Below are 14,160 nucleotides of genomic sequence, written 5' to 3'. Positions count from 1 at the left end.
ATATTGTAAAGCACTTGGAGAACTGTAAGCTCCGGATGACACACTCTGCACATATATAGCATGCAGTGAAATCCTCAAATAACATGTTGTCACCACCGTAGACCTTCCCTGTCCCACGCGCAGTAATTAACGTTATACAATGGCCTTTTTTCCTGGGATCTAAAAGAGAGTACCCTCTAATTGAAACGTCAGAAGACTCAAAGCCTCGGCACCCACTCACTGCACAGTGGTGGTTATTTCTCTTCGCTTCTAACCCCCACGCCACTTTAGGGGTAGATCATAGGTTATCAGAAGATGAGACCCACGACATTATGTGGTTGGATTCGTCTCTCGTCTCCCACTGTTAGCTTTTCCAGGATATAAATAAACAATACCTTCTGCCTGTCAGGAATGTTTCCATCACCAGTAGTGACTACCAGTCGACTGTAACAGTGTTCGTTATGCAAACTGAATTGATTTTCAAACTGGGTACATCTGCCATGTCGGCTAATGGATGTTGATTGTTTAAGAAATCAATGTTTGTTCAGTCCTCTCAGGGAAGTGATTGTACTTTGAACAGATAAGACACTCAGCTGAATTGCTCTAGGGTAGCAGGGGTGCAGGGTTTTTCCATTCGATACAAAATTGGTGCCGGTCTGGTCCTGAAAGTTTAAAGGGGGAAATTCCAGTCAAATATTATCAGTGTTTACTGAGCAGTACAACTATTGACAGGCAGGCTATATAATGAATAACATCTTCATACTGGAGTACAGGGTGTCAAACTCAAGGCCCGGGGGCCACATTCGGCCCGCGACTTCATTTTATGTGGCCCCACAAGAGCTTGCAAAGAATATAATATGTTTATTATACGGTTACATGCTACAGAAGCACGTTGCCCATAAACTACATGTCCCACAATGCATCTCAAATATGACTTTTTTCTCAGAATTTGCCTTTTTTTCTTCAAAATATGCATTTTTTCATAGAATTCCTTTTTCTCAGAATTAGATTTTTATTTCTAAATGTCACTTCTATTTCTTTTTTCTCCAGAATTTGGCTTTTCTTTTTAAATCATTTTGGGACATACGCACTGAAAAGACCCTAGAGACCCCTTATTTGCCCTAGACTTCTGCTTTCAGACGTAGTTAATTATGAAGTTATTACCCTATCCGATGATAATCCAATGCAGAGGCAATAACATTATTTCATATATATGATATATTTATATATGTATTTTTATATAGTCTTAAAGTTACAACCGGCCCTTTGAGTGCAACCATAATGCTGATGTGGCCCGTGGTGAAATTGAGTTTGACACCCCTGCTCTAGTATGTCGATTTGCAGGAAATTCCACTTGCGAAGCCTTTGCTGTAAGACTTCGCTTCCACTATAATCAATGAAAGACTACTGCGGAAAATGCGTATGCGCCTAAGTGGTGCGCTATACAAACATGCCTTCTATTCTTCTTTTACAGAAATCAAATTAAACTATTGATTTACAGAAAAGGACCTAATGACCTGGTTTTTAGAGTTTGTTTTGCAATTAGCAGCTGGCGGTTCCTTGGTACCTTACATACCGTAGTGTAGTCTCAAGATGTTGGTGAGATTGTTGTTTGAAATGTTTCGCTGTGATATGTTCAAAAACTGATCCAACACAATCCCTAAACAAAAGCTTCTTCAATGTATTCCAATAGGACATTGACTGAAGAGAACAAACACATGGTAAATACCAGATAACAGAAACCCTTCGGACCACCCATGAAATTAGGTACAAAAGCTCATGGACCACTTTGGTAGTTTCTTCTCTTAAGCTCCGTCATGAAGTCCAATATTTGGATAGATTGCCATGGCATTTGGTACAGAAACCATGTCCACGCTTTGATGATGTTGAATTTCTATTTGTGGTCTTCTTGCACCCTTAGCATGTCAGACAAACCTATCTGTGGTTGCTCCGAGTGACAAGTCTTGTAATAATGGACCTTCTGATGCAAAATACTTCAACTTCAAGGACTCTCATTATCAGAAATAGTGTGCAGTTGCCTTTTTTTGCTTATTGACAAATGTTAGCATGCTAAACTAATTTGATGAACATGGCTAAAAGTGTTATTGCATGCTGACATTAACATTGACTTCCAGGTATCACTGCCTCCTGATTCTTATTATTGGTACACTTCGATTCTCGTTGTCACATAATGTAGCTTTAGCTTATAGTTTCTTCATTGCAAAAGGTCATAGCTTATGTGCAGTCACCTAGCGTTCGCTCAGTGTTAAAGTCTCGTGTATACTGACCTATCCTCTCGTGCTATTTGAAGCTGCCTCTTCCACACTGTGCACCAGCGGGACGTTCGAGAACCAGACACGATCCCCCGCTTGATCTGTCGAACCTGCGCTACAGGCCAAAGCTTTGGAGACAAAAAAAAATGGCCTGATACAGAATTGATTCTTGGTTTCATGTCTGAGTCTTTGAATGTGTCCCATTCATCTATCATCAATAGCACAGCGCACCTTTGAACAGAGGGAGAGTTAAAGGGCAGTTGAAAGGCTCTTGAGTGATTTGCTGAGATTTTTCACATCTATAATGTTACTGACGGATGCCGTCGAGTGTGAGATGATGCAGGAAATATATATCGAAGCAGTATTTTCCTAAGCCTTTCATATGCATGTGACATAGTAAAGTAGACATCCAGGTCAACACTTCAACCAAGTTACATAAACGTGGAGCTTCTGATAGTTTAAAGAGAGTTCCTTTTAATGTCCTAACCTTTTTCACCGAGGGCCACACACAGAAACATATATACGAAGGGCGGGGCCACTCACTAGAAGTATATTGCCTCGTAAATTCAGTTATAAGTTGGACAAATCTATCAAATGTAGGTAAATTGTTGTTGATACTTGAAAAGGCTTGATACTAACAATAAAACCACTCGCAGCTCTCCACAGGGTTTCATTTATTTTGTTGGCAGCTCATTCCTTAAAACAGAAGCTTCCGATTGCTGATAGCAAGAGGAAATATGAAGGGTAGATTTCAAGGCTTTTTTCTCATCAACTTATATATGTTACTTTAATTGGCTGAATTTATTTGAAGATTGGGCTTATTAACACATGAATACTGTGTAATATATTTGAACATATATATTTAAGAAGTGCAATGTAAGACAAGCAGAGGTTTATTATACTTAAGTCATTATACGTTTTACATTTGCTGAGTGAGGGCTGATTCAAAATGGTCCGCGGGCCGTAGTTTGGACACCCCTGCTTTAATTATTCCTGGCAACTACTTCCGAACTGCATCCCCCATCCTCCAGGCGTCCCGCGCTTCACATCCTCGATCTCGGTCAGAGAAGGGAAGAAACGAGGGATTAGAACACACTTCGGTGGGCAGTAGCATCCACACTCATCCCATTCTCCTCCTCTTTTCGCGGGCTGACATTCCCATCAGTACCTGCTCTCAGAGGCAGCTCATTGCTTTGACACGCTGGAGAGTTCTGCAACAACGAGGAACGGCAAGTGGAGCACCAAGTGTTGCAGGAGGCTGTGACTAAAGGCCCGTTAGGACTGTTTGGCAAAACAGGAAGCGTCTGACTCATTCTAGCTTTAAGGATATTTGGGTTTTGTCTTTACATATAATCCAAAGAACATCTACTGACCATGTAGAAGAGGTGAGGGTTAGGGGAGTACCTGTTTTGACGGTTTGGCAAAATAGAAACAGTCTGACTCGCTTTGATATTTGGGTTTTGTTTCTACATATAATCCAAAGCACCGTGTAAAAGACGGTTAAGGCCCGTCCACACAGCGCCGTGCGTTGACGCTTCACCATTCACTTTGAATGGGGTGACGTCACTTTTAGCCGAAATGCATCGTGGGAAGCGACACGGAGCGTAGCTGGCGTGGCTCGCTGCAAAAGTTGAGCAATGTTCAACTTTTGACGCCTCGGCGGTCAGCCAATCGAATCGTATGCCAGTACAAGCTCTAGCCAATCAAACCACTGCTTGTGTGTCAGGGGCGGGAGATTCATGCGATTGGTTGTTGGTCGAGTTTCAGACACGCCCGCCGGCAAGCTTCAGCGCACGCCGCTGTGTGGACGGGGGGTTAGGGTTAAGGCGAGGGGAACGTGTGAAACGCAATTTGCTGTAACTTATTGCACGTAAGGATTGTATGGCAAAATAAAAACGGCTGACTTTCTTTAGTTTTTAAGATATTTGGGGGGTTTTTCTCCAAAGAACCTAAATTGACCAACTAGAAGACGGTTAGGTTAGGGGAGTAATTTCGGCAGTACCTTAAACCCCGTTTTGACTGTTTGGCAAAACAGAAACAGGCTGACTCACTGTAGTGTTCCAGATATTTGGGTTTTGTTTTACATATAATCCAAAGAACATATACTGACCATGTAGAAGAGGTGAGGGTTAGGGGAGTTCTTGTCAAGTGGAAATTAGGGTTAGGGTTAAATAAAAACAGGCTGACTTTCTTTAGTTTTGAAGATATTTAGGGTTTTTTAATCCAACGAACCTAAATTGACCAAGTAGGGGACGGATAGGGCAGTAAATGCAAATGGATGCAGTAGGCTGTGACTAAAGGCCTGTTAGGATGGTTTGGCAGAACAGAAACAGTCTGGTTCACTCTAACTTTCAAGATATTTGGGTTTTTGTTTTTCCTTATGATCCAAAGAACCTAACCGGACCATGTAAGAGACGGTTGGGGTTAGAGTTGGTGCGTCTTCATGGATTTAAGAGAGTGGCTTCAGCGGATTTAATACACTCTGTGAACTGAAGCAAATGCTATTGACCTGAAATGTTTTCCGCTGCAGACCACACATCCTACTATAGCTCTGCTCCATTTAGCACATCGACTCCCCTCGGCGCCCAGCACTGACACGTCAATGCTCCCATTTCATAACTGGTCCCAGTCACAGGGCAGAAGGCTTCATTTAGATGGGTCCTATATAGGTGTCATGTGCCCAGTCATTATTTTCAGGGCTGTGGGCAATATGTTGAGGTTTATCAAATATTTTCCATTATTATGTCTTTGCTATTGTCGGATCCCAATTGGAGTTCTTTAAAATGTATTGTTGTGTCTGGTCTGGTATTGATATTTCCCTGGAATACGCAGATGCCCATTGAAATCTCAAACTAGTTTTATCTTGGCCTACAGAATTGACATGTTCACGTTAATAAGTCGGAAAACGACCTATGTTATAGTATATTATTGAGTTCTTAGGTTAACCAATAGAAGTCATTCATTTTAATAAAGGTGCTAGTCCTTTTCAGTTAGTGGCCTGTAATCGTTTCATATCCCGTTTGCACACGTCTTTTTGGTTGTCTGTTAGAAATATAATTGATATCAAGTTTTGCAACACACGTTCTTGGTCGTTTTGAATAATATACTTTAGGATTTTATTCATCAGACGTATAGATCTTAAGTTATCAGAGAAAACTAACTTGTAACTCAACTTGTTGTTGCTGTATACTGGGGGAGAAACACTGATTACATAACATAGCTTCATTCATTGTTCTTTACTCGTTTTATTCTGCTCAATTATTTTGGAGACAAGGAGGACTAGGCAGATAATTATTCTCACAGTAAAAGCCTTACTTCCCATGCACCTTACCATGATGTCGTGCTACTTCAAGAACTCACCAAACTCTGTTTTGTTACTGGTTTGATCTGCATTGTATTTAATTGGTTTACGGCTGATTTGATTAACGTTAAGAAGCTGGGTGTTGTGCACCGTAGCCATGATCACGCAGCTCTGCTTGTCTAGCTGACATCTCTCAGTGGATGTCCGCTCATCATCTCAAGCTCAACCTTGAAAAAAATAAACTGCTTTTCCTTCCGGGAAAAGATTGTCCCACTCTTGACCTGACTATCAACATCGGCACCTCTGTTGTTTCCCCGACTCCGACTGCAAGGACTCTGGGTGTGACCCTAGAGAACAACCTGTCCTTCACTGCAAACATCGCTGCTACAACCCGCTGCTGCAGATACACGCTTTACAACATCAGGAGGATGCGTCCCCAGCTGACACAGAAAGCGACGCAAGTTCTGGTCCAGGCTCTCGTCATCTCACGCCTAAACTACTGCAGCTCCCTCCTGGCTGGTCTCCCTGCATGTGCCATCCGACCTCTGCAGCTCATCCAGAATGCAGCGGCTCGTCTGGTCTTCAACCTTCCTACATTCTCCCACACCACGCCGCTCCTCCGCTCCCTCCACTGGCTTCCAGTAACTGCTAGAATCCACTTCAAGACACTGGTGCTTGCGTACCATGCTGCGAATGGATCTGGCCCTTCCTACATCCAGGACATGGTTAAACCGTACACCCCAGCACGTGCACTTCGCTCTGCATCAGCCAATCGACTCGCTGCACCCTCGCTGCGAGGGGGACCCAAGTTCCCATCAGCAGAAACACGTGGGTTTGCTATCCTGGCTCCAAGATGGTGGAATGAGCTCCCCATTGACATCAGGACGGCAGAAAGCTCACACACCTTCCAGACTGAAAACTCATCTCTTTCGACTCCACTTCGAGCGATAGAACTATTAACAAAGCACTTATATACTAATAAAGGACTGGCTCTATGAAACCTGATGTTCTTTATGATTCTGTTTTCTTCAAGGTTGTGTCTTCCTGGTCGAATGTACTTATTGTAAGTCGCTTTGGATAAAAGCGTCAGCTAAATGCAATGTAATAATCTTTCCTAATCCTCAACCAAGTGTTGTGATCCTCTAATTTAACTCTTTAAATTCGCCTTTGAAATAAAACAAATGTTATCTATCACTGTTATCTTCCCGCAATAGTGTTGAAGCCTTGAAGCCCTGAATAGAAAAAGTTGTCAGAAAACTGAATTTCTTGTTCCGGTATAAATAATTTTGTTTAGTAATCCAGCCTAAATCATAGATGGTCAAATCCCCGTCACGATTATTCTAACTAGACGTAGGAAGAGCAATTTCAGGAGGACAGGTCCTACTTTAGGCTTCGTGTTGACCATTTATAGATGATACGTGCCGTCACCCGCAATACATTGGAGGTTCAGGGGGGTGTCCTGCTCCAAAAAAGACACGATGTTCTAATAAGTGTTGTGTCTCTTTCCCGGTCAGCAGCGTAAGCTCCGACGCTGGTCAGAACAACACCTGAGGTAATATCTGCCGCTGGAATCAGAGGGTCATCTCAACATTAGAGTGTGAATACGTCTTGGTCTGACCGTTCTCTGGTTGATTCGAAAAGTGGATTTTATTAAGAGCTTCTACCTTTTCTCTCAAGTGAGTCGTGACTTATCTTTATTTATCATGTTTATTCAGGGAGTGGTTGTTCTTTGCACTCGTGAGCTCAACATTGCGTGGGTGAATCTAAACGTGGTCACATCTGCAGACTGCTTCTTTTTCTTTTGTTACATTTAGAAAACTGTATTGGTTGAGAAAAAGTTGTACATTCATTTGAACGATTAATTTAGCCCAAACATCATGAGAGAATATGCAGTATATCAACAATATGGGTTTACTCATCCATTTAACTATTTTGTTTTATTAACCCTCCTTGTCTTCGGGTCAAATCTGACCGATTTACTGCTTTCATCAATCAACACTTTTTGTTTTCATTCGATTGCATTCAGGCTTCATGGTATCCTTCACAGGAGACATGTGAACATATAGAATAGCTGATCACCACTTTCATTGCATTTTGGATGATTTAGTCAACTTTGTAACACCATGGTGTTCCCGCTCAAACATGACCGCCATAAAGAAAAGGAATTAGTAAGTAGTACATTTAGTTTTTGCAGGAAAACTTTAAGATAACTTCATAAAAAGTAGGAATAGATAGAAGGACTTTTAAGGAGCTTTATTATGTTCATTTTCATGTTTGTATTTGTCTTGTGTGCTCCAATGAGATTTGAACTTGCTTCATGCTTAAAAATGTGTTGGAGCGCGAGCCAATAAGAGCGCCAGTGTTACAAATGGATGTCACTATGTTCTGGAAGAAAGCAAAGGAGCAGGGGGGATGTGTCGGAGAGAAACTCCCTCTGCAGGGAACTAAGGGAGTTTAGCCTTAGCAGACCATTTACATGCATCATTACACTAATTAGATATGTCTGTCTGTCTGTCTGCCTGCCTGTCTGTCTGTCTGTCTGTCTCTCTGTCTGTCTGTCTGTCTGTCTGTCTGTCTGTCTGTCTGTCTGTCTGTCTGTCTCTCTGTCTGTCTGTCTGTCTGTCTGTCTGTCTGTCTGTCTGTCTGTCTGTCTGTCTGTCTGTCTCTCTGTCTGTCTGTCTGTCTGTCTGTCTGTCTGTCTGTCTGTCTGTCTCTCTCTCTCTCTGTCTGTCTGTCTGTCTGTCGCTGTCTGTCTGTCTGTCTCTGTCTGTCTGTCTGTCTCTCTGTCTGTCTGTCTGTCTGTCTCTCTGTCTGTCTGTCTGTCTGTCTGTCTGTCTGTCTGTCTGTCTCTCTGTCTCTCTGTCTGTCTGTCTGTCTGTCTGTCTGTCTGTCTGTCTGTCTGTCTGTCTGTCTGTCTGTCTCTCTGTCTGTCTGTCTGTCTGTCTGTCTGTCTGTCTGTCTGTCTGTCTGTCTGTCTGTCTGTCTGTCTGTCTGTCTGTCTGTCTGTCTGTCTGTCTCTCTCTGTCTGTCTGTCTGTCTGTCTGTCTGTCTGTCTGTCTCTCTGTCTCTCTGTCTCTCTGTCTGTCTGTCTGTCTGTCTGTCTGTCTGTCTGTCTGTCTGTCTGTCTGTCTGTCTGTCTGTCTCTGTCTGTCTGTCTGTCTGTCTGTCTGTCTGTCTGTCTGTCTGTCTGTCTGTCTGTCTGTCTGTCTGTCTGTCTGTCTGTCTGTCTCTCTGTCTCTCTGTCTGTCTCGTCTGTCTGTCTGTCTCTCTGTCTGTCTGTCTGTCTGTCTGTCTGTCTCTCTCTGTCTGTCTGTCTGTCTGTCTGTCTGTCTGTCTGTCTGTCTGTCTGTCTGTCTCTCTGTCTGTCTGTCTGTCTGTCTGTCTGTCTGTCTGTCTGTCTGTCTGTCTGTCTGTCTGTCTGTCTGTCTGTCTGTCTGTCTGTCTGTCTGTCTGTCTGTCTGTCTGTCTGTCTGCCTGTCTGCCTGTCTGTCTGTCTGTCTGTCTCAAAAGTGATTCAAACCCATGTGATTTAAATCAAAGTAAAAAAACAGCACTTTTATTTCTCGAAAATGTTTTTATTACAGAATAACACAACGGGATAAATTCATCGTTTCTTCAGGCAGTATTTCGTGAAACAAACGTAGGATAACGTGAACAAATTAAGCTGAATTAATATTCTCCTGTGAGGAAATCTGAGAGTTGTTTCCCGTTGGAATCCGGTGCTGTTTTGACAGCTGTGAGGCATATTGAGTGTCAGTGGGTGTGTGGTTGGGGGTGGGGTGCAGAATCTACAACTTCAGGTTATCTTGAAAATGCAAATGCAAATAACAACAGCCTGTTTGTTTTCATTTCAATACACCACACGCATTCTAACACCCATGAGTCATCATTCAGGTCATCAAGGAAAAACACCTAACATGCTGTTCAAGGCTTTCCTGTGTGTGTGTGTGTGTGTGTGTGTGTGTGTGTGTGTGTGTGTGTGTGTGTGTGTGTGTGTGTGTGTGTGTGTGTGTGTGTGTGTGTGTGTGTGTGTGTGTGTGTGTGTGTGTGTGTGTGTGTGTGTGTGTGTGTGTGTGTGTGTGTGTGTGTGTGTGTGTGTGTGTGTGTGTGTGTGTGTGTGTGTGTGTGTGTGTGTGTGTGTGTGTGTGTGTCTTATCTCTCAGTATATTCAGGATGTATTTCCTGCTTCCCTGGTATAGATTTGAATAACAACAGACACGATCGATTGCCGTGATCACACCCGCCAATATTAAGGCATTATCTTATCACGCTTTATCTGTTGTCTAATAAGAGATAGTGTATCTGCTTCATATTTGTTTTCTCTGAAACCATGCTCGGTTTACTACAGCGTTACATAATACACTGTATGTGCAATACTTAGAATATGGAAAGGGGAGTTTAGATCTAATCAGAAAGATAAATCCTTTTTCGTCCCATTGTGGGGAAATAAAAGAGGTCTAATTCTGCTTTTTGGGTCTTTTCCACATTGCAGGCTAAGGGGCGGGATATCTCTAAGCGGTTGACCAATCACAACAGAGCTGGCCAGTTAACCAATCAGAGCAGACATGGGCTCTGGTTTCAGACAGAGGGTGAAAAGAGGTGCTGCAGCACAGGCAGTATGAGAAAAATAAAGAGATGTTTGAACATTAAAGCACAGAGACATGTCCCAGAACAAAATATAAATATGAACCTGAAAATGAGCTTTATAGGGCCCCTTTAATATTGTTAGAGCAAAGAAAGAGTCAGATAAAAGGCAACATTGTAGATTCAACATATTAAATAAAGAGGCAAGCACGCATTAATACAAAATATAAAAAGTACACATTCAAGGTAAACATTTTCATAAAACACATGTGTCTTAGGGGGTGTTACAGATCGACTAACATCAATTACAATGTAAAAATAGATCATAAAACAGAATGTTAAATACAAATAAGACAAAAAACTACCATCAACATCCCTTCTGTGTTTTCTGATAAAACAGCGTTGAATCAAAACAGCTCTCCTTTGCAGCAGCAAGTGTGTGTGTGTGCATGTATGCGTGCGTGCGTGTGTGTGTGTGAGCAGCGGGATCTCCCCCCCTCCCTCCCCCTCACATGAGTGTGTTGCTCATGGTGTTTAAAGCAGGCAGGCGGTTCTCCCCGCGCCACTCACCGCTCCTCTCGCTCAGCGAAGCATCCTCCACTCTCCACCGGGACTACATCTCTATCTAAACTCCGCATCCGAGGGAAACTCTTCCTCTGTTCTTCACCAAACTGGCTCTGTCTGCGGCGCGATATTAAGCGCGCGACCGGACTTTTATTTCCCGATATGGAGCTTTCAATGTCATTATAGCAGAACTAATTTGGACTCCGGTTGGGACGCGGTGTTTGCGCTTTGGATGTGCGGGATTTGGTACTTTGGACAGCGGGTTAAGTTCCCGAAGTGCTTTTAGTATTAGTCGGGGAAAGGACTTTGTGCCGAGGAGGGGGTGTTGGATACAGGAGGTCCAGGAGGGAGAGATGGTCCAGAACGTAATTCTGGTGTTCTTCCGCAGGAGACTGAGCCAGAGGCCGGCCGTGGAGGAGCTGGAGAGCCGGAACATCTTAAAGCGTAAGAGATGGAGCTTTATGTCATTATCCAACAATTACTATCATTACGTTTTTCTCCCATGACAGCACAATTGTCTGTTTGTGTACACATCTCGTAATGGGACGTCTTGTGTGTGTTTATTTTGAAAATACGTGTGTTTATGTCCAAAATATATGCTTTTATTTTGAAAACGTGGGCATGATTTTACTTGATGTGGACGTTTCTCCGTTTTAAGAAAACATGGTTACACTTTAATATCTTTTAGTGACTATTGTGATGGGGGCTTAATGGATGTCCACTGCTTTTGTTTAAGAAGTTTTAATGAAAAAAAACAACAACAACACAAGAGCAGTTCTCCATATCATTGCTTTGATTGAGTTTAATTTGTATGTTCTAAATGTATCAATCAATTAAGAAATATCAGCAGATTAATTATCAATAAAATGATTTTCTTATATATTTGCAAGACACATATTCCAAAACTATACATTTTTAACCACAAATCCCCCAAATCATTGTCCTCTACTGTATTCATTGAAACTTGGTACTTGACTGTCGTCCAAGTTATAAGTTATTTTAATATTGTTGTATTTAATCAAAGCAAAGAAAGGTCTTCAAAGGACGACCTAAAGTCCAAATACTAAAGATAATTAACTTTGTATTGATATTATGACAAATTAAAGCACACAATATTCTCATATTGAAGCTGAAATGAGAGAATATGTAATACATGTTCGCTATTTCCACTTTTTCTGTTTGAAAAACGACATTTATCAAATATGACAAAACGTTTTCTGATAATCGACGAATCATTTGAGCTCCAAAGTCTTTAATAATTCGTAGTCACACTGTTGTATTCGGGAGAAAAGCTCAACTTGTGTCAGGAGGTGTCAGATCGTAACACTTCTAATGCTATGAAGATAAAATAAGAAAACAGATGAATTAAAAAGTGATCTCCAGTAAGGAGCATCTCGTTCCTGATACAGAACTATGATGAAACAGCCGTGTGAGGAATGAAGGGTCTGAGCCAGCTGTCCGTCTCTCAGCGTCTCTGCACAGCGACATGTGTTCAGGCTGACCTGACTGAGTGACACATGCAGTCGCTCAGTGTCCTCCCCAGAAACACCTTCTTTCAAAGATATGCACATCATTTGGTGCCAGACTCGTTTAAAGCTAACAAACAAGATCAACATGTTTACAAGAATGAAAACAAGAGCGCAATTAAGAATAAGTGAAGTGGCCTCTAGAGATATTTCTGCTGTATTTAATAAAGATTAATCCCGTAGAGTGGTGCAGCAACGACATATTTGTAGGCCGACTCCGAAGTTAGCCTCGCAAGGGCTGCCTCGACAAAAAAACAATGAGATGTTTTACTTCACGTCACAACCGCTAAGCTAACGGTGGCTAATGTTCAGCGTGATGACGTTAAATCGTTTATTTTGTCACTTGTTAGCGACGGCCGTTTTTTTCTGATACCGAGAATCTCTGGACTTTCACCGGTTCATACCAAGGGTAGAACAAGACATTACACATTCTTACATTTGTCTAAACCGCAGACCTTATTTCAGGCATCGAAAAACACTTTGAGACGAGGGAACCAGACGTTGTAACTAGTGTCCTGGTTTAAGAACTCATTCCTGCACCACTCTATAGAAGCTGTAATCCACCCGCTCTCTAACAAACATGCAGCACTGATCTGAGGTCAGTTCTGTCCTCAGCACTTCTTCACTCTGAGTATTGATGAGATTAAAACACACATTATCTGTGCAGACTTCATCTACTGTCTCGTCTCTTTAAATAACCATTGGGGATTGTGTATTGATTTAATGAACTCATTTTCTTCTGACTTTTTGTTATAATATTTGTCTTTTTTTGTTTGCGTCAACAGAAAGAAATGACCAGACGGAGCAGGAGGAGAGGAGAGAAATCAAGCAGCGGCTCAACAGAAAGGTGAGCAGCGGCACGGACATTACCTTTCTATTTGCTCTCACATTAACAGACGCTTCATACCCAACCTGCTTCTGCTGTTTTTTAATATGTCCTTTCTACCACCAATCTCTTTGTAAGGCTGGGCATTATGAAATACATCTTAGTTCACAATCTCATTGACCAATTATCTCGATTATTGATATTTTGATAATATTGTAGACCATTGATGCTTTCACTAAATAATCAGATTTTTTTAAATGTCAAATTCAACCATGTTTGTTTACTGTGTAAAGCCCAATATGAGAAATGACTCACACAAATCATCGTCTAAGGGGGCTTTACAATGTCTAAAGCAAATAATAAGTGGAAACAGGCAACTAATCGCAACTTCATTATAATAAAAAAGTAATTGATTGTCGGTTGGTCTATGAAAAAAATTCCAAGCTTGACCGAGCCGAATGTAACGTCTTTAAAAGTCGACCAAAAGGTTTAAATACCTACAGATATTACATCACAATGATGTTGCCCAGCCCAGTCTCGTTTGTGGCCGTTTGCTTTGATAAGATAATGAGATCTGACATTTTCTTTGTCTTCCAGCTGAACCAGAGACCCACAGTAGACGAGCTGCGGGACAGGAAGATCCTGATCCGATTCAGCGACTATGTGGAAGTGGCAAAAGCTCAGGACTACGACAGGCGGGCCGACAAACCCTGGACCCGCCTGTCCGCCTCTGACAAGGTAAGAAACAAAGCCTTTTAGATATTAAAAGTAGTACAAAATGTATATTCAGGGTCCATATCCTGACTTTTTGGTTTGTTTGAGAAGTGTACCTGTGTCTGCAGGTCAGACAAAGTCTTATGCATCTCTGTAGACTTTTTGCACTACTTTTTATTTTGTGTTTTTTTATTATATATGTTGCATTGTTGGAGCTCAGGTCATAAGATTTTCATTGCCAATTCTACACTGTAGCTTTGTGCATATGACAATAAAACCATATAATAATACAAAATGTTAACAGTGGGACTCACAGTGCCACCTAGTGTGAGGCACAGGTACTGCCAAAATAAGCTAGGATCTCACATATATGTTAAAATGATCATAAACCAA

At 41.9% G+C, this 14,160-nt stretch overlaps 1 protein-coding gene across 2 annotated transcripts in view; it reads left to right on the top strand.

Annotated features, from left to right (window-relative positions):
• The window catches only part of phactr3b (phosphatase and actin regulator 3b), an 86,164-nt gene that overhangs the window by 70,116 nt on the left and 1,888 nt on the right, over positions 1-14,160 (top strand). For both annotated transcript variants that reach the window (XM_034090159.1, XM_034090160.2), the window contains exons 9-11: positions 11,090-11,145; positions 13,013-13,074; positions 13,651-13,791. In XM_034090159.1, the coding sequence (XP_033946050.1) occupies positions 11,090-11,145; positions 13,013-13,074; positions 13,651-13,791 (259 nt within the window). The remainder of the gene's footprint in view (positions 1-11,089; positions 11,146-13,012; positions 13,075-13,650; positions 13,792-14,160) is intronic.

This window comes from Pseudochaenichthys georgianus, chromosome 8, assembly GCF_902827115.2.
Source record: "Pseudochaenichthys georgianus chromosome 8, fPseGeo1.2, whole genome shotgun sequence".
In the NCBI taxonomy this organism is placed as follows: domain Eukaryota; kingdom Metazoa; phylum Chordata; class Actinopteri; order Perciformes; family Channichthyidae; genus Pseudochaenichthys; species Pseudochaenichthys georgianus.
This window is presented reverse-complemented; position numbering and strand designations above follow the sequence as displayed.